Raw genomic sequence first — 21,226 nt, 5'->3', positions numbered from 1 at the left:
GCAGGGGTTCAGGGTAGGTTAGAAGCAGAGGCAGCGAGGCAAGTCAGGAAAACATTGTCGGCGTGAGACTGAGAAAGAACTGAACTGGGTAAAGCGGAGGAGACATCAGAGGCCAACAAACTAAAGGAAAAGCAGTGGTTTAAACCCATGGAGAGGCAGAATTGGTTCCATGGTAAACGTGGTGAGGCCGCAGGGACAGAGGCGTTCAGTCTTCTCTGGGTCACGTACTCCTTTGAAAACCTGTTGAAATATTTAGATCCTCTTCCAGAAGAATACAGTAAACCTAAAACTTTGCATAAAATGTTAGGGGTGTCCATGGACTCGTAAAGCCTGTCCGTAGACTGTGGATTAAGAATCTCTATGAGGAGGAGAATTTCAATCCCCAAACCATTACTGAGCATCTGCTCTTTAAAAGGCACTTGACTTTGGCCTTGGTGTGGGGCGGGCTGGGGGGGGGCGGGGGGGGAGGATAAACGACGGTAGCACAGCTCCTACCCCCAAAGTGTACAGAATTGCAGAGATGTTGGATTTTGATGTTGCCAAGGGGACACCTTAGGTGGAAGGGTTACTTATAATGATAAGGTATTAGAAACAATCTCAATATCCAGTAATAGAGGAGTATGGTTCGATAAGTCATGCTGTATCCTTTCAGTATCTGAAATAAAAAGAGAAAGCTGAATTTATTGCTTATTATCATAAGGGACAGCTTTGCCGGTCAGGCACAGCCTCCGAGCACAGCAGACTGCTGACCTGCTAGGGGGCTCGGGCGGAGAGCTCTGGGCTGGGGTGGGGACTTCCAGAGCCCTACGTGAGACGTGCTGCCTGGCCGAGCCTCGCAGCCGTGCTTGTTGGGGTGGGTCTGCCTCTGGCTGCCGGCTGCCAGGAGTGAGGGGTTGGCACCTCCTGGTTGGCTTGCAAAACTGCGTTCACCGAAGTGAGATCGCAGGTTTAAACCGGTTCGGATGGCTCCTTGCGCCGTGGCTGCCGAACGTCTTTTCCTACATTTGTGGAGCATTTTTGATTCTCAGCTCATATGATCCAGTATTAAGCTTTTAAAAATTATAGTTTGAAATATTAATTACATGGAAAACGTTGCCTGTCTAATGCAAAGAGGCAAAGCCGATCCCAGTGCTTTTGCCCCCGTTCCCAGCGTACGGGTTTGCTGGGGGGGCAGCCTCCCGCGTGTCTCACTCGCCTGGCTCTGTCCCCCTCAGTTCCCTCGGCCATGCTGTGCGGGCCGAGACTGGAGTCTGTATGGAGACAGATGGTTATTAGATTTATCATGCTGATCATTTCACAATGCATGCAGTTGTCAGATCATTCTTTGGTACACCTGAAACTAACAAAGCATCGTATGTCAACTATATTTCAATTTAAAAAAGGAAAATCATCTTGTGTTGTTCGGTAGCACAAGATATATAGCACAGGGAACTCTACTCAATATTCTGTAATAACCTATATGGGAAAAGAATCTGAAAAAGAATAGATACATGTATATGTATAACTGAATCACTTTGCTGTACACCTGAAACTAACACAACATTGTAAATCAACTGTACTCCAATATGAAATTAAGAATTTTTTAAAAAGCAAAAAAAAGCCTTCAGGTTAAAACCTTACAAAAAACATCATCTTATGTTAAGATTTATCATCGACCACTCCCTAAAAAGGATGAGCTGGATATTATGGGAAGAAAATTATAGGGGGAAAAAAGACTTCAGAAATATCCTGGGACATGCAAATATATAGCACATAAAAACCATTAAAATGTCAACATTGTTACTTTGGATGATAGATTACAGGAAATATATATCTGTCTTTTTTTCTGCAATAAGCAAGTGTATACTTCTTAATTAATGATTAAATGAAAATGGAGGCAGAGGGTAGAGATTATCTTTTCAGGAAATGCTGGGTAGGAAGAAAAGAAAGCACGGTGCCTCAAATATACCATGTTGGAAACCCATTTTGTACCTGTTACCACTATCACCTGGAATTTTCTTCTCTTTCTTTTTCAGTTAGTTGATTCCTATTCATTCCCAGCTGGTAACCTTGAGCAAGTTTTTTTTTACCCTTTCATCTCTCAGTTTCTCTTTCTATAAATGAGGATAATAATGGTGCTTACTTCACAGAGGTTTTGAAGGGTTAGATCTGTTAATTTGGGTAAGGCATTTAACAGTAGAGTAGGAGCAAAATAAATACTAGTTAACTTGTTGTTGCTATCGTCATCACCATCATCATCACCATCATCATCACCATCACCATCATCACCATCATCATCACCACCATCACCATCATCATCATCACCATCACCATCATCATCCTCACCAGCATCACCAGCATCATCATCGCCATCACCATCACCATCAACACCATCATCATCATGATCATCATCACCACCATCACCATCAACATCACCATCACCATCATCACCATCACCATCATCATCACTACCACCATCATCATCATCACCACCATCACCATCATCATCACCACCATCATCACCATCATCATCACCATCACCACCATCACCATCATCACCATCATGATCATCACCACCATCAACATCACCATCATCATCAACATCACCACCATCATCATCATCATTATCATCACCATCACCATCATTACCACCACCATCATCACCATCAACACCATCATCATCATCACCATCACCATCATCACTACCACCATCATCACCACCGTCATCACCACCATCATCACCATCATCATCACCACCACCATCATCATCACTATCACCATCACCACCATCATCACCATCAGCAACACCATCATCATCACCATCACCATCATCATCACCATCATCATCACCACCATCATCACCATCACCACCATCATCATCACTATCACCATCACCACCATCATCACCATCAGCAACACCATCATTATCACCATCACCATCATCATTACCACCATCATCATCACTACCATCACCATCATCATCACCATCACCACCACTATCGTCACCATCATGATCATCATCACCACCATCAACATCAACATCACCATCACCATCATCATCATCACCATCACCATCACCACCATCATCACCATCAACAACACCATCATCATCATCATTGCCATCATCATCCTTTAATATTTGTCTCCTTACAAAAGCCTTCTCTGATGTGAAGTATCTCAGGTAGCTTTTCTCTAATAACACCCTGTGCATAGCTCTCTCATGATGCTTATGCTGTATTTTATTTACTCACATATCTGTCTCCTCCCCAACTTCATTAAATCATTTTCTTTATTTTTTAATTGAAGTATAGTTGATGTGCAATATTTTATGAGTTACAGGTGTACAATGTAGTGGTTCACAATTTTTAAAGGTTATACTCCATTTATAGTTATTATAAAATATTGACTATATTCCCAGTGTTGTACAATTTATCATTATAGCTTATTTTATACATAATAGTTTGTACCTCTTAACCCCCACCCCTATTTTGCCCCCTTCCCCGCTGGTAACCACTAGTTTGTTCTCTATATCTGTGAGTCTGCTTCTTTTTTGTTATATTCACTAGTTTGTTGTATTTTTATATTCCACATATGAGTGATATCATTACAGTATTTGTCTTTCTCTGTCTGACTTATTTCACTTAGCATAATGCCCTCCAAGTCTATGCATGTTGCTGCAAATGGCATTATTTTATTCTTTTTTATGGCTGAGTAATATTCCATTATCTATATGTACCACATCTTTTTTATCCAAATTCATCTGTCGATGGACACTTAGGTTACTTCCATATCTTGGCTATTGTAAATAGTGCTACTATGAACGCTGAGATGCATGTATCTTTTTGAATTAGTGGTTTTGGGTTTTCTGGGCCTACATCCAGAAGTGGAATTGCTGGGTCACATGGTGAGCATCCTGTGCCCAACACAGAGGAGGTGTTTCAAGTAAATGTTTGTGAAACCATCACAGAGATATACCAGGATTTCGGGGAGGGCTGTTGGGGGGTGTGTGTGTGTGTGTGTGAAAAACTAGCCTATTTATAATCACATGGTAACAAGTTGATGTAGGAGAAAATATTGGTGACATGAGAAGAGGGAGACTGGGGAGAACTGATGATGTAAGTCTTTTGATTGTGGTGAGAGGTAGAATCCATGTTTTGGTGAAGGAACATTTTGCTCCTTTAACCAGTTGTCCTGGTGTAATTTATGCCTTCTGTTTTCTGGAACAGTTTATGTGGAGTTGATATTATTTATTCCTTAGGTGTTTAATAGAGTTCACTAGTAAAGCCAGATGGGCCTGAATATAGGTAAGTAGGGTTTTGTGTGTGTGTGTATGTGTGTGTGTGTGTGTATGTTTTAACACATATAGGGATATAGGACCCTTTGAATTTTCTATTTCTTCTTGAGTTACTTTTGGTGATTTGTATCATTTAAGAGATTTATGCATTTTTGTCTAAATTAGAAGAAAACTTGACGATATGTTTACAGTATTTCTTTATTGCTCTGTTAATGTCTGTAGGATCTGATAGTGATGTCCCCTTTCTCTCATTCCTGATACTGGTAATTTATACCTTCTTTCTTCTGTTTCTGATCAGTCTGTCTAGAGGTTTATTGATTTTATTGATGTCTTCTCAAAGAACCAGCTTTTGGTTTCATTGATTTTCTCTTTTGTTTTTCTATTTCATTGTTTTTCACTCTTATTTTTAGTATTTTCTTTCTTCTGCTTACTTTCTCTTTAATTTGCTATTCTTTTTCAAGCTTCTTCAGGGGAAACTTTTATCATTCATTTGAGAATTTCTTTCTTTGCTAATAAAATAATTCAAAGCAAAACATTTCCACTAGGCACTAACTACCATTCCACAAATACTATGCTTCCATTTTCATTAATTTCAAAATATTTTCTAAGTTCCCTTGTGATTTCTCATTTGACTCATAAAAATTAGATTATATTGTTTATTTTCCAAACATTTTAGGGACATCAGATACATTTCTATTATGGATTTATAATTTAGTTATATAATTATAACTAAATAAAATTATTGAAATTTGTTGTATGGTCTAGAATATGGTCTGTCTTAATTAATGGTCAAGTTGTTTGACAGCCTTTTTCAGATCATTTATATCCTCACCAATTTTCTATCTACTTTTTCTATCCACTCCTGAGAGAAGAGGGTTGAAATACCCTCAACTGTAATTTGTAGATTTGCCTATTTCTCCTTTCAGTTCTGTCAGTCTTTGCCTTATGTATTTTGAAGCTCTTGAAATTAGGTACAAACACTTTAGGATTTTTATACTATATTTATGAATTAAATTTTTTATCATTATGAAATATCCTTCTTATTTTCTGCTAAGCTCCTTTGTTCTCAGATCTACTTTGATATTAGCTGTGCTACTCTACTTTTCTTGTAGTTGCTGTTTGTGTGATACATCTTTCTTCATCCTTTTAATTTTAACATTTTAAAATATTTAAAGTGTTTATCTTGAAATTACCATGTAGTTACACCTTCTTTTTTTTTTTTACACCTTCTTTTAAATCCAGTCCAACAATCTCTGTGATTTAGATGGAGTTTTTAAACCATTTATAATAGTTAATGTGATTATTGATGTTGTTGGGTTTCAATCTATTATTTTGCCATTTGTATTTCTACTATTGGCATACTAGATATACCTCTTTTTTTTTTTTCCGGTACGTAGGCCTCTCACTGTTGTGGCCTCTCCCGTTGCGGAGCACAGGCTCCGGACACGCAGGCTCAGTGGCCATGGCTCACGGGCCCAGCCGCTCCGCGGCATGTGGGATCTTCCCAGACCGGGGCTCGAACCCATATCCCCTGCATCGGCAGGCAGACTCTCAACCACTGCGCCACCCGGGAAGCCCTACCTCTTCATTTTTTATATGTACTTTGTTACATCTGCCTTCACATACTATTATACCAGTTTACATAAAATGTAAGTATCTTAATAACAGTATACTTCCATTTCCCTATACCTGTTTCTACCTATATCGTAAGCTCCACAATATATTTTTATTATTTTTGCTTTAACAGTAAATTGTCTTAAAAAGAAATTTTAAATGAGAAAAAGGACAAGTTATATTGACACACGTATTTTCTGTGTCCAGTGCCCTTTATCCCTTTGAGTTGATCCAGGTTTCCATTTAGCATCATTTTCCATCTGCCTGAGCAACTGCCTTTAACCTTTTATGTAGTGCATGTCTGCTAGTAACAAATTCTCTCAGATTTTTGTTTGAAGATATCTGTATTTCATCTTCAGTTTTGAATGATGTTTTCACTAATTATGCAATTCCAGATTGACAGATTTTTTTGCTTTCAGCACTTTAAAGGTTCATTGTGTTATCTTCTGACTAGCATAGTTTCAGATGAAATATCCTTATTCCAATCTTTTTAATATATCTTTTCTTCTGGCTGCTTTTAAGACTTTATTTCTGTTCTTGCAATTTGATTATGATGTTTCTGATGTGATTTCCTTTGTGTTTATGTTTTGTTGTTGTTCATTGATCTTCAACTTGTGGTTTTATAGTTTTCTTCATATTGGAAATTTTTCAGCCATTATGTCTTCAAATATTTTCCCAAACCTTCTCCTCCTGGTATACAATTTCACATATGCTAGATGATGTGATATAGTCTCAGAGATTCATTAAATCCAGTCTTTTGTCTCTCTGACAATCATTTGGATATTTAAAATGCTTTTTCTTCATATTCGCTGGTCTTTTCTTCTATAACGCCGAATCTGTTGTTTATCCTACCAGTGAAGTTTCCCTTTCAGATAGTATATTACTGTGCTCTAGGCTATTTAGTTCTTTTTTATACTTTATCGCTCTCTTTGCTGTGTTCAATTTTTTTGTTTAAATATTGGGGTCTGTTTTTAATGGGTAGTTTGAGATCTTTGTCCACTAATTCCACCATCTCTATCATTTCTAGGTCTAATTCTGTTGACTGATTTTTCTCCTGCTTACGGCTCACATATTCCTGCTTCTTCTCGTGTTTAGTTATCTTTTATTGGATGATCAACACTGTAAAGTGTATATTGTTGGAAGCTGGGTTTTCTTGACTTCTTTTAAAAATTATTTGGCTTTGTTTAGGAAGCAATTAAGTACTTGCAGGTGACCAGTCTGACCCATCTGAAGCTTGTTCTTGAACTTTGTTAGAACTGACTTGAGGTTTTCTTTACTCTAAGGCTAGTTTAACCCCATGACTAAAGTGTGGCCTTTGTGTATGTTCCGTGATGACTCTTCATTCTGGCCGGTTAAAACTCAAATATCTCCCAGATTTGTGTGAGCTTTGGGAATTGTTCATCTTTAAGCTCACCAGTCGCTGTTTACTTGGCCTTACAGAACTTAACCCTTTATGTACCCAAAGTATCAACAACAGACTCAAGAGGAAACCAGGTAGATTCTGAAGCTCCTTCTCTACATAGCTTCCTCCTGTCCAGTACTCGGTGCCTACAAATTCCAGCTTCCTCAGACTCCCAAACTCCAGTCTGTGTTTCCTCTACTCACAATACTGCCATGCTGTGCTTCGATTCCCTTTCCCTGTGTTCAGGCCCAGAATGTGCCCTGCGACGGAAGCAGGGGTGATTGTAGGGCTTGTCGCATTTGCTTCCCTTCCCTTCACAGGGTCACAGTCCCGTGCTTCTTGTTTCCCAGCATCCTAAAGCTGTGTTTCCTGTGTCTTGTCCAGCTTTCTGGCTGTTCACTGCAGCCGATTAAGTATGGCCCCAGTTACTCTATCATGGCCCAAATGGAAATCATGAATTTTGTTTATGACTCTAAATTTATACTTTTATTTTAAGGTAGAATGCAGAGATTTTCAAGTTTGAAAGTTCTGTAGCTACATTAACTTACATATAAGCGTTTGCTGTGGATTCTCTGAGTACTTCTGTTGACAGGGCAGCGCACACCTGCGTATGAAAATCTGGCGCTGGCTGGCCATGACTGTTCACAGCGTTGGAAGAAGCTTCAGATGAATGCCTGCAAAGCTTTCGAACAGGAAACACTGCACAGTGCACTGAGCTTTATGCTGCGTTTCAAGAATCTGGGAAGCATCTTTCTTTTAAATCCTAAAAACAAATATTTAATTCAGAAATGTATGCTATTATATTTTAAAGAAATTTCTCTTTATAAGACCTGGGGCTGCCTTGAGTATAAGTATTCTAGGGGAGTCTCCTAATCTTCTTCTCTCCACATCACCTTCCTGGAAATCATGAATGCCTGAAGTTTCACCATTAATGATAGGAAAAAAAAAAAGGAAGGAGAGACTTTTTTTGAATTAAGACCTGCAGAGAAACAGTAGCAATTAAGACGGTTAACAACCATCGACACCTTTGTGAAACTGTTTGCTTTGCTCCTTTCCAGTCGGGGTTTTAAAGCCAAGATTTTGATGGCAATAACATAGAGAAACAAACACATTGGGCTCTTCAGCGGAGAAGAGTGACCTGAGGAGAGCAGAGGGGACTGAGTGCTTGGCGGAGGCGGAGGGCAGGCCAAGCACACGTCGGGGCAGAGAGAAAGAGCCGGAGATAAGAAAACAAAACAACTTTCTCCTTTCAAGATGATGATTTTCCTCTCATCTGTTCAGGTCATGCTACAGATGATTGTTTGAAAATTGTATTTCTTCTAATCACGTGCTTTTCATGTGTTTAAGAAGATAAAAAAAGATCCAAGATCCTGCTAAAGTCTAAATTTAGCATACTGAGAAAAGAATTTGTACTGTCTTTAAAACCATTTTTACCAGTTTTCTTTGGTTTTACTGCTTTCTTAAATAAAACACCGCATGACTTCCAAGTTGCGTATTTGCATACTACTTTAATTTACAAATTATTTTTTAATCAAATATCTTGATATTTCGTTTCTTTTCCTTCAGGGTGTTTAAATATGTTACTGTAGTAGCAAAACTTTTTCATTTTAAAAATCTCTACTACTAATTTTAAAGTTGATTTGTGTTAAGTAAAAGTTAAGTCATACACTGCAAGGTGTAGGAAGATTTGTTTTAAAGAACCCAATGATATAGATTTGATTACTAAGTTTGAACTGTTAACTGTTTAACAGGTTTAGACTTGTGGCTTTCTTTCTTTGGTTCGTTTTTGCTTTTACTTCTATGCTACACTAGTTTGCCGTGTAGCAGTTGCACTGTGCAATATTACAATAAGGACTGGGAGGATTTTTATGGATGTAAATGTCTGTTACGGTTTGCGATAGTATTTCCCTCTACTTCTCAGTGATTTAAATGTGACCAAGCCTTCTGTACTTTGTCACAAAAAGCGGGTTTTCCAGCTGACTATTTTGGTGAGTGTCAAAATAAGAATTTATGGTGTATTACTATCGATTCACTTTGAATTGAAATATATATTTTGCAAAAAAAAAAAAAGAAAATTGTATTTCTAAGTAGTAATGATAGCTGTAAAAATAAGATTTGGATGAAAAGAGCTAACCCTAACCTAAGTTTATGTATGGAAATAAAACGGACGGTGAGAACCATCCTGAGAATAAAATTATTCAAAACTGTTGTAGAGACACTTTGCATGAGAAATGAGCTATCAGTTTTCAGCCATGCTAAACTGGAGCTTTTCAGATTCATCTAAGAAGAGTTCAGAAATCCAGACAACTGTGATTTAGGCTCAAATAAATAGTAAAAACCTTGAAGGTTGATAAGTTCATTGTATTTCTTCAGTTATTCCCATTATTCTCCAAAGTGTTGATTCTGCTCCATGTTGCTATTGGCAGCTTCTAGAGGTGTTCATATCTCACCCATTGGCCGCACTTTAAACTCATACTGGTAATGTCGGGTGGGCCCTAATACCTCCTGGAGCCCTGGGGCTCATACCGGATTCCTCAGCCTCTTCCCTTTCCCACTTCTGACATGGCTATTCATACCCTTTCCTCACACCTCAAATCTCCCAACAGTCTCTTCTGCCATCCTCAGCTTCGCTGAGGAATCTTTCCTCCTGCTCCACGGAGAAGTTCCCACCACTGTACCAGGGATAATTGACCTGCACTCCCAGCAAAGGCCACCCTGTCCCCTTGTGCCCTAGAACTCACCCCTTCTCCTTCACTCCAGGACATGCCACCAGTAGATCTCTGGCATCATTTGTCTTTTCCTTCTCTACGGCCAGACCTTTCCCATCATCTTACACACATGCTGCTCTCTCGTCTTGTAAAAAAGAAATCAATCATCAGCCCTTTCTTTACTCACTTCCAAAAATGGCAACTTGCAGCCCATTTCTCTCCTTTTTTTTGGTAACAAAACTGTGGACAACTTGTCTCGTCTTCTCCAGTTCCCCCCTCCTACCCTGAGCTCCCTCCGGTCCAGCTTTCCTCCTTGGTGCTGTACCAGAATCACTCATGTCCAGGCCACCACTGTCCTCCACACGCGCATGTCACGTGACTCCCCGTAGAACCCGACACAGCTGACTAGTCCTGGAAACACTCTCTTCCCTTGGCTTCAGGATCCCATACGCTCCTGATTCCTTCTCTCTCTGGCCAGTACTTCCATTTACTTTCCTCCCTATCTCCAGCCTCCTGACATCTGCAGGCGCAGGGCTCAGGATTCTTAGACTTCTGTTTTGGATACACACTCAGTGCCTTGAGATCTCCTCCAGTAGCATAGTTCTACCTGCCGTTTATATACTAGTGACACTTGAATTTATACTTCTAACCTAGACCTCTCCTCTGGACTCCAGAACATTTGAACATATTCAAATGTTCACCTCAACACGAGGTGTCCATTAGGCATCTCCAAACTTCATGTGTCCAAAACCAATCTCTTGATCTTTCCCCAAAATCTGTTCCACGTGTAGTTTTTTTTGATGTAAGTTAATGACAACCCCACTCTTCTAGTTGCTTAGGACAAAAATCTTGCAGTCATCCTTGGTTCATCTTTTTATCTTGCAGCATTTCCAGTTGGTTCTACTTTGAAATCTTTCTCAGAATCTGACCACTTCTCACCACCTTTTCTGTCACCGTTTGGATTATTTGCGGTAGATTCCCAACTGGCTTCTTTGCCTGATTCTTGCCCGAAACAAGAGCTAGAGTGATCGTATGAATACTCATGTGAAACCATGTCACTCCTGTACTGAAAACACCTCCTTGACTCTCCATTTCACTCATATTAAAACGCACGTTCCTTACAGCTGCTTACAAACACCATGAAGGATCTGGCCCCTCGTTCTCTCTCATCTTGTCCAAGGGAGATGCTTCTCACAGATCCTCCCTGTGCCTTGAACACACTGTGCATGCCTCTGCCTCGGGGCCTTTGCACTGGCTCTCCTTCTGTCTGGAGAGCTCTTTCCCTAGAGTTCACCATGGCTCCCTCGTCTCCTGCAGGTCTCTGCTCATATATCACCCTCTCAGTGAGGCTTTCCCTAACTAATATGTTTTTTAAATTGTAAACTACCCCCTACCATTCCTCACTTCCCATCTCACTTTCTTGCTTTATCCTTCTTCATAGCGTTTGCACCATCTAAAATATTATCACTTTGATAAGTTATATGATTGCTGTCTAGGTTAGAAGTTCCATAAAGGTAGGGAGAGATTTTTGTCTGTTTTGTCCGCTGCTCTAGTCCCGGTTGCCTGGAATGGATGCATGAATTGGGTGGTTAATTGTAAAAGACTGTATCTGAGGTTGTGGGGTTCTGGGGCTGAGTAGCCTCAGACTCTCGAAGAGTAGCTGCATCTTCGTCACAGGATGTCGTACACTAACCAGCCTCTCTGACTCCAACTTTTTTGGGGAAAAGTAACAACCTTTATGACACTATAATTTTCATATTTTCTAGTAAGTATTTTTAAAGCCTTTAGAACAGTGTGTGCCACCGGGCAAGAGCGCTACAAGTATTTATTAAATAAGCAACAAGTACTTTATCAACAGCATTTTTTGATTAAAAAGTATTGGCAGGATGTGAAGCAAGACAAATAACCCTCATGAGGCCCCGTGTGGCCTCGATTCTGTAGTAGAGAGTGGCTTTATTAGTCATAGAGCTAGAATAGAGTCTGGTGATTTAGTAGAGAAAACAGCAATAGTCACAAGCCCTCTCTAGTCGGGAAAAAACAAAACTACCCAGTGTATTCAGCGCCATTATAGATGCGAAGAGATTTATGGGATAAACTCTAGAGAGCTGCTTGTGAACTTCAGTTCATAAGTCACACGGCTGTTGTCTTAGCTTGGGTTCTGTTACAGAACACCACAAACTGGGTGGCTTATCAAGGACTGAAATTTATTTCTGATCGTTCTGGAAGCTGGAAGTTGGAGGTCAGGGTGCTGGTGTGGTCCAGTTCTAGTAAGAGCCCTCTGCCAGGTTGCACACGGCCATCCTCTCACTGTAGGCTCAAACGGCAGAAAGAACTAGCTCACTGGCCTCTTCTTATAAAGGCGCTAATCCCATTCATGAGGGCTCCACCCCCACAACCTCGTCACTTCCTGAAGCCTCACCCCAAATACCATCACACTGGTATTAGGGCTTCAGCCTTTGAATTTATTCCATGTCCACCCCTGGTTTGCTCCCTGGAGAGATGGAATGAGAGAGGGGACCCAGGTATAGCTCAGGGTTAAAATAAAAACGAGGTTGTAGGGCTTCCCTGGTGGCGCAGGTGGTTGAGGGTCCGCCTGCCGATGCAGGGGACACGGGTTCGTGCCCCGGTCTGGGAAGATCCCACATGCCACGGAGCGGCTAGGCCCGTGAGCCATGGCCGCTAAGCCTGCGCATCCGGAGCCTGTGCTCCGCAACGGGAGAGGCCACAACAGTGAGAGGCCCACATACCACAAAAAAAAAAAAAAAAAAAAACGGGGTTGTACAGGAATCAGTATCGTGAACATCTAGGCACCCTTCTGAACACCCTGGCAGCCCGACGTCTGCCGCCAGGCGGTAAACCAGGGGGCACAGCTCTGGGCAAAAGGGTCCAAGAAGGGTGTCCAGTCAGATACCGGTATGAGAGAGTCCAGGAGCCTTAGTGATACCCTGTGATGACTCCACCTGTCCCCAAGCCTGCCTGTTTTAGAGGGCCACACTTTAAACAAGAAAGAACACCAAAGATCACCAAAAATTGAGGACAATTTCTAAAGTGAAAAACAGAGGCCAAAACAGGCTGGTACAGCAAAGAAATAAAAGGAACTAAGAAAAATACAGACACTCTAGAGAACAGAAAGAAAATGTAAATGTGTGTGTGTAGGTATAGACATTGTATAGGTGTGTATGGAATCAGTCACCTCGGAGAAGTGGGATTCTCTGGGACGCCCTGTGCCGTGTGTTCCAGCCGGTGAAGCGCTTGTGCTCTGCCACGTGGGGTCGGGTCCTGGCTCCATCGCTTCCTAGATGCGCCGCTGAGCAGCTCTCCTAACCTCTCTGTGGCACAGCTTCCTCGTCTGTTAAAAATGGGGAGTGATGGCGTGTTCAGAGAGCAACAATGAAACTCTTGGAAATTACAAACAGGACAGCCGGAGTCTTTAAAATCCAATACAAAGTTTAACATTTAAAGTCGAGAATTGCTACAAAAGATCAAAAAGACAAAGTAATGGAGGATAGAAACAACAAGAAAAAGATGCTAAACCTGTGAGGTCCAATATTCAGAGCTGCAGAGACAGGCAGACAGAGAGACGAGAGAGAAAGAGACCGGGGGAAAAAGAGAGGAAATTAAGAGAGAAATGACCAAAGCCTTTTCTAGAAATGCAGGACACGAGCGCAGATTGAAAGGGCCTGTTTAGTGCCTGCACAATGGATGAGAAAAAAGGCCCGGCTAGGGCAAGTCACCGCGACATTTCCGAACACGGAGGATAAAGTGCAGATCCTGAGGCTTCCAGGGAGACGGAAAGCAGGTCACACACAAAGGATGGGAACTCGGGTGGCAAAGGAGATCGTGGAGTTCTAAGTAACGTGGACTTCTTCTGGGAAGGCCTCCCTACTTCCAGGCCATAGAAATTGTTTGATTTAGATGTATCTGTCACTTCAAAAGAAGAGCTCTTGTGTGTCAGCAGAGTAGGGCTCAGACCTTGGCTCAGTGAGTCTAAAATCTCCTATCAGCCTCCACCAGGAGGGTCTAGTTCTTTTCTCTTTAAACTAAGGGAAAGAGTGTTAAATTTACCGTCTTCCCTCCCCCACCTCCGATTCCCTCTCCCCTCGTTTCCTCTTCCTTCTCCTGTGTTTCCTCTCTTCCCTGACTTCACACACGTTTGCTGGGTCTATTTCTGTCTCTCCTTCTCCCTTTCTCTTTGCACAGAAGTCTGTGTTTGTCTAGTAATTGGCAGGAGAGATCTTTTTTTCTCTGCTCTTTGCTAAGTGATGAATAGTTGGCGTTAGATCAAAGGCAAGCCCTGTGGCCTCCGGCTGCCCCAGAAGGGCGGTGCAGCTGACGGCCGGCCCAGCTGCCTGGTGACAGGCGTGTGCGAGAGACACCAACCTCACAGGTCGCTGTGTGTGTGTTCATTGCATGTGTTTTTCAGGCCAACAGCAGGCTGAAGCAGACCGAGAAAGAATACACTCAGAAGCTTGCCAAATCCTCACAGGTAAGAGCTTTAAAGAAAAAAAGAGCAAAACCAAAACAAACAAGAAAGAAACCTACCATAAGAGCACTTGTACTTTAGAGCTAAATGTGATTCTTTTCCGTTTTTTATGGATTAGTGTCGTATTTTTGATGAGTATGCAGATGCTGTTAATATTTCAGTCTCAACTTTCTAAACTCAGCATGCTGAACCATTTGAACCGACACACACACACACTCACACACACACTCAGATATTGTAAAGCCAGCCTGTGTACTTGAACAAGTCCAGGCTGAAACGTATTTCACAAGGGCTGGAGAGACACACCTACCTTTGTGATGTCAACGGTTTGATACCGTCTGTGCTTTTTTTGCAGTATTCCATTTTGCTGCACCTAAAGACTGCTTAACAACAAGATTCAAAATGGAAATACACTGGGTTAAATTAGCAGCTCAACTGTTGACTCCTTTTGGGAAAAAGAAGAATTACAAGGGCCAACATTCACATCTTGCTGGATGTTGTTACTATAGTAGTTGTAGTAGAAGGCCAAATACTGAACACTTGTCTCTACTTGACTTACGATGCTTGGAGTCCTTCTTCTGCACAAGCGGTTATAATGATGTCCTCTGGCGTCATCTAGGGAATTCCAAACATTCCTTAGTCGTATGAGTCATTGTGGAATAAATAAAATGCTAATTTTCATCGTACAGATGGATAGATTAAGCCATTTCACTTTGTGGACATCATATCTGATGATTTTTAAAATCAATTTTTCTTAGTATTTTTGCCATGTATAGTGAGATGTGGCAGTCAACTGAAATGTATGTACACAGTGGCAGTACTAGCAACGCTACAACAAAACGATAATGAAATTAAGAATTTTATGGGGCACTAATCATATTGATTCATTCAGTTTCATTCACAGGAACTCTGGGATTAGAAACTATTACTGGCCCCATTTTTCCGTTTGAGAAAACTGAGACTCAGAGAGGTGAGGTCACGCAGGTTAGCAAGTGACTAAGCCAGGACCCAACCTGTCTTCGACATTGGAACGGAAGGTCTTAACCTGACACCACCAAGTCTGGCCCAACCCCTCACATTTTTAATATGGCAAAACTCTGCCGATAATTATGAAATTACTTAGGTTCTACAGTTATTTCTAAAATGTGCATATGTTATATAATTCACATCCCATTAGGAAAGCAAAAAGTCTTTGTCTAAGTGAAGACGAACGTGTTTATCTAAAAGGTGACGTCTCAAGGGCCATTATTCCAGGCAATAACATGGGGAAATATTCTCTTTAATCCACTGAGAAAGATTCTTATAATCAAAAGAAATCTTATTACTCCAAAAGCGAAACTAAAACGTGAAAAAACCCAGCTGGCATACCCTTACATCCTGCTTATTTTGCTTTATGTTAAATGGCGGAGGTAGACCAAAAGTGAGGTGCAAAATAGCTGATAGAAATGCTTAAACACTGAGAGTATTTGAGTTTTACCTAAAGGAAGGTGTGAAGAAGCCTGATTAGTCCATATTAAAGCAAATTAAATGTAAGTTGGGGGGAAGAAAGCCTAAGCTTTGGAGTCCACAGACCTGAGTCCGAATACCAGCCCCACCACTTACGTGACCTTGAGCGAGTGACCTGCTCTCTCTGGAATCCAGTTTCCTCATGTGTAAAATGGGGGAGTAGTATACTTACCTCAACACAATGCCAGAAAAGTGCTTAGTACAGGGCCTAGGACCCAGTAAAGCATTTAACAGCCATTAGTTCTTATAGGAGCCTGTGAAATCTTAGTGGAGAAGGGAAAGGGGGAGCAAAGAATGAAAAATGTATGGAAGGAGCAAGAAATGATGTATTTGAAATTTATTTCTGGGCGTTCAAGAACTGATAAAATCTCCCTCCAGAATTTGGAGAGGCAAAGGGTTGCTGGGTATTTCCCCGTGTACGGACGCGAGGGAGGGAGGAGCAGACATCAGCTGGTGTCCTGTGCTGTGGCCACCCTTCATAAATGAAAGGGCAGTGCAACACCTAAAAAGAAAATCCTAGAAAAGATAGAATAACACGGTACAAGATAGTCCACCTTCTCATAAGAGGTAGGATGACCTTGCATTACAAACATTTTGTTTGCCCACCTCTAAATAATATAAACACTCATATGCATATAAATATATGTGTATGTTTATATCTGTGAACTGGCATTTGAGAAACACTTGTCTATAATCAAGTCAGTTCAGAGAAACAGATTATTTGAAAATAAACCTGATACAGCAGAACTGCGGATGGACGTCTGCCGTCTTCCAGTGATGGTCTGCTGGGACCTCTAACTCATGTCTCGCTGAGGAGAGCACCCGAAGCAAAGCTGCTTACCTGCTTATCAGATTCTTCCAGATCCCTCCCTCTCTCTCTCTCTCTCAAAAAAAAAGTAATAAGATGCACGCATTAGTAATGAATACACTGGTACCTAGGGAAGCATCAGGTTAAATTTGGAAAATATTTTAAATATTTTACTCCCTTAAAGGAAGTCACTTAACCTTTAAGATTTTATCAAGCCCCAGGACCTAGTAGACCACGCACTCTGAACGCTCACAGGCCCAGGACGGCGCCCCTCCTGGGTCGCGCGGTGTTCACCCTGATGGCAACGGTAGCGCCATCTCTGAGCACAGTCCCCAATATAACTTCCATCAGAATCGCGTATTTGTTCTTTTTTATCTTAATATTACATATTAACCTTGCCTTTTCATCTTTCATGTGGTTTTTCCCCACTCATCTGACTTACCTAGAGGCCATTTTTCAAAGAAAACTATTGCCGTTTTTGCAGGAATGTAGGTAGCTGCGGAGAAATGCTAGCAGAGCCTGCCCATCGCCGAGGGACCGATGTCCCCCCACATGGCCCCCAAGCTCCCACTGGCGCAGATTAGAGCCTGGGCTCATGCCTCGTGCCCATATGCCCCCCTCCCTGCCACTCTTCAGGGTGGCCACCCAGAAGGCACGGGTGCCCCTCTTCCACTTATTTTCTAGGGATCTTCAATGGTTGCCAAACCTTGCCATGTATGCCTTGTCCAGTGTATTTTAAAGAAGAGTTTTATGAAAATCTCAAACTCTACTATGATCTAAAAAACAAGAGAGTTAAAATGAAATCTTAACCTCTATTTAGAATCCTGTTATTTTTAAGACCTAATAAGCCCACTGACATTTATGCAAAGTAGAAATTGCTTAACAATATGATGGAATATTACAGCTTTCATTGGTTAGGTTGCTTACAGTATTAGCCCAAATAACTTTCCTTTTGCTTCCCCAAATCTTAATTTTGAATATCCATATGGAAATGTCCTTATCCACGTCTTTCTCTGAAGCTAATACAGGATAGACATTTAGTTGAGTGGTAGCATTTTGTCTTACGATTTTTAATATGATTCAGTCAAACCCTGTGGCGTTTGATTATGATTGCACAGGTCAGTTTTTCTTTTTCTCAGAAACTTTTTACATTATTACTCTATGAAAAGACTAAATTATCTCGTATAATTTACCAGGGAATTTTTTTCTAATTCACTGTGATTATAGTTCCAATACTTAAGTATGTGTCACGTGCCAGCTATGTGCCCCGAGCTAAGGAGAGAAGAGTCTGCTGTCGTATACTCCAGGTCCACAGCCAAGACCCAGTTCATCTAGTTAGTGTGATTATTTCTCAACCTTCAAGTAAACCTCAAATCTGCTTCCAATATTATCCATATTTCAGCCGCCTCTCTAAATCCATCATGCCTGTCAGTCTATCAGTTCATTTATCTATATGACGTATTTCACCTGAAGTGTTTTGACACTCTCCCTATATCATCTTCATAAGTTTTAAAATATAACTTGCCAAAGATCATCTCATTATTTCCCCGAAGGAATTCCATTATTCCCGCAAAGCGTGTGAAGGCTTCATTTTCTACACAAAAGCGAGTGTGTTCTCCTCAGAGCATCCTGGTCTTCACCCATCATTCCTTCCAAAACCTGCCTTTATTTATTTTTGACGTACGCTGTCATAAATCTTCTGAAAAGAAGAGATCCATGTCTTATGTCCTGGTGGTCATTTGAAGAGCCCCCAAATATTTTTTACCTTCAGTCTTGGTCAGTTAGAAGCGAATCTAAATCTTAACTAAGTTTTAAAGACACAAAATTACTTTGTACCATAAAAATGCGCTGTGTCATCGTGGTGGTGGTCTACGAATCTACACGTGATAAAATTGCGTGACAGAGCTAAACACACACGTGCGCGCGCACACACACACACACACTGAACACATTACAGAATTAAACTCACCACTTCTACCACGTTTCAGTTTACTCAACTTGAAACACTGCACTAGTCATTGCAATAGTTATTTTTACTATTTGGCCCCATGTTCTTATAAAATATCACTCTTAAGTTTCATGCTGGGCCAAGGAAATCTGGCTGTTTCTTATCTCCAGCTCCCCTTGCTCTGTAACTGTGAGTGAGCTGATTATTCTGCGCCTCAGTTTTTGACATTTACTCTAAGAATTTAACCTTCCCTGTTTCATAGAAGTGCTATGAGAATTAACTGAATTGCAGCCAGAATGGAAACACTTAATCAAAATTCAGAAAACAGATGAAAACATCTTCATTCTCAGTAAATGAATCCCTCTTCTCATTGCAGAAGGTTCAGATTTGCATTTAAAAATATTAATATATTTTGTCGTTTATGTCACACTTGTTTTATATTTGATTATTTACAAATTCTAAGTGTTAACCTTTGTTACAGTGAGTTTGCTCACTTCTCGAAGCTTAAATGTTCCTTTTTTGGGTAAATATGCTACTTATGTCAGTAGTAACAACTAATGCTTCTATAGCACTTGGCATCTGGAAGACTCCAGACACTTTCTAGTTGCTGCCTTATGATACTGTAATCTAGTTTTGTCATCAAATAATAGTTGAAAAACTGAGCTTCAAGGAAAATCTCATACTAACTGGTTCAGTGTTTCTCACCAGTCAGCCCTTCTCCTATAGACCCAACAGCATAAAGTTCTAACCCAGGACCAAGGTTGCTTCTTTTATTAGAAGAAACAACCATTTCCTGCTTTTGAAAGGTCCATCACTATTGAATTTGAAAGGAAATGGATACATCCAAACCAAAGGAAGAGCAGTGCTCTCAGTAAACCTGTTAAAGAAAAGGTCCCTCATCCGATTTACTTTGAGACCATGGAGGGAACCCAGTCATGGAGAGACCCGATTCTCAAATGTAGAGAATACTGCGGGAGCCTCTGAAATGACTCATTTGAACCAAAAATAAACTTTCATGGATATATATCAGTTAGGAAGAAAGCAGCCTATTTGGAACTGTATCATAATAAACTTCTCTTCAATACCAAAACGTTGTTTAAAAGGAAGACAAAGTAGTAGCTAGTTAAGAGGAACCAACTAGTACAGCATTTGACCTGTCTGCAGGGTTCACATCCTGCCTGTCTCCTGGTCGCATGGCATCTTCAGCAAGGTCACGGGTTGACCTCTTGCACTGCCTCTGTCTCTCCATTTATAAAAGATGGGCAGTGACAGTGCTTGTCGCCCAGTAGTAACCGACACAGGAACCGAAGTGCTTAGCACAGTACACAAGCGTTAGTAAACACTCAAAAGTCATTGTGTAGAGTTAGGTAACTATGAACCATGAACTCTGTTCATGATTTTCTTTGGTTATTAGAGTTCAAAGTATTATGAAAGGCAAAATGGTTTTTTTTCACTCTAACAAGTATGTTTCTCAGTAAAATGAATCCTGACACATTTCATAGTTTTGAGATCACAGATGTCCTTTCCTCTGATGAGTAAACATTGTGGAATGTTATAGTGGGAACGGCTTCCAAGTATATTTGGTTCAGCAGTTGTTCACCATTCACAGTTTTATTATAGTCTTTTATTGTGTGGAATTTCATGCGTTAGTGTGTGTGATACATTAATTGAAAATATTTAGTTTGTGGACTAGAGTTTTGCCAAATCCATTCTTTCGTGAAGCATAAATACATATAAAATAGAGGCCTCTCACTGAAGAATTTGAAGCTACAGCATGCTGTTTTCATTTTAGATCATAGCAGAGCTTCAGACGACCATCTCCTCTCTGAAAGAGGAGAGCAGCCAGCAGCGGCTCGCTGCAGAAAGGCAGCTCCAGGACATTGTACAGAAGTTTGAAGATGAGAAGAAGCAGCTGATTAGAGATAATGACCGAGCAATCAAGGTAATCTGGAGACCCCAGTAACCAGTGGTACCAGCTGCTTTAATGTAATTAAAAGGAGGGCTGAAACCCCAGCAGTGGGCGGATGAATGCAGGTATCTGGCTTGCTCACACAGCCTGCAGTAATCCATTCACTGGACTCTAACTTTGATGTAGCCAGTGACTCAGGCTGCCTTCCCTCTAAAAGATCACATGCCGGCGGAAAAAGTCATTTTGGGCGAGCCCCAGTCCATTCACATTGAACAAATATTTGAAAAATACCCTGTCCTTTCTCTTGAGAACCACTCTGGAGCTGTCTCTTGAAATTAGAATGACTGTGTTAGCCAAGGACTGCTGGCTAATGAATTCAGAAGTCAGCTTCCAGTTTACATTCTGTTCTCTGCCCACATCCTTTCATTATGGATTCGCATAATGAGAAAGAACCTGTTGGAGGTTTGGAATGCCAACCATGTGATGTGCTTGGACACCGTACTGCGTTGCTGCTGAGAACCTAGGTTGTTTCCAAATGGCTTCAGAGGATCACACCTTTAATTTTTAAACAGAAA

At 40.9% G+C, this 21,226-nt stretch overlaps 1 protein-coding gene across 13 annotated transcripts in view; it reads left to right on the top strand.

Moving 5' to 3' along the window:
- Positions 1-21,226, top strand: part of CEP112 (centrosomal protein 112) — a 416,092-nt gene that overhangs the window by 311,610 nt on the left and 83,256 nt on the right. For 12 of the 13 annotated variants that reach the window (XM_060134197.1, XM_060134198.1, XM_060134191.1 and 9 more), the window contains 2 exons: positions 14,421-14,483; positions 20,535-20,684. The exons of the other annotated variant lie outside the window; for it this stretch is intronic. In XM_060134197.1, coding sequence (XP_059990180.1) covers positions 14,421-14,483; positions 20,535-20,684 — 213 coding nt within the window. The remainder of the gene's footprint in view (positions 1-14,420; positions 14,484-20,534; positions 20,685-21,226) is intronic. 13 annotated transcript variants of the gene reach the window in all.

The sequence above is a fragment of the Lagenorhynchus albirostris genome, chromosome 20, assembly GCF_949774975.1.
Source record: "Lagenorhynchus albirostris chromosome 20, mLagAlb1.1, whole genome shotgun sequence".
NCBI lineage: Eukaryota > Metazoa > Chordata > Mammalia > Artiodactyla > Delphinidae > Lagenorhynchus > Lagenorhynchus albirostris.
This window is presented reverse-complemented; position numbering and strand designations above follow the sequence as displayed.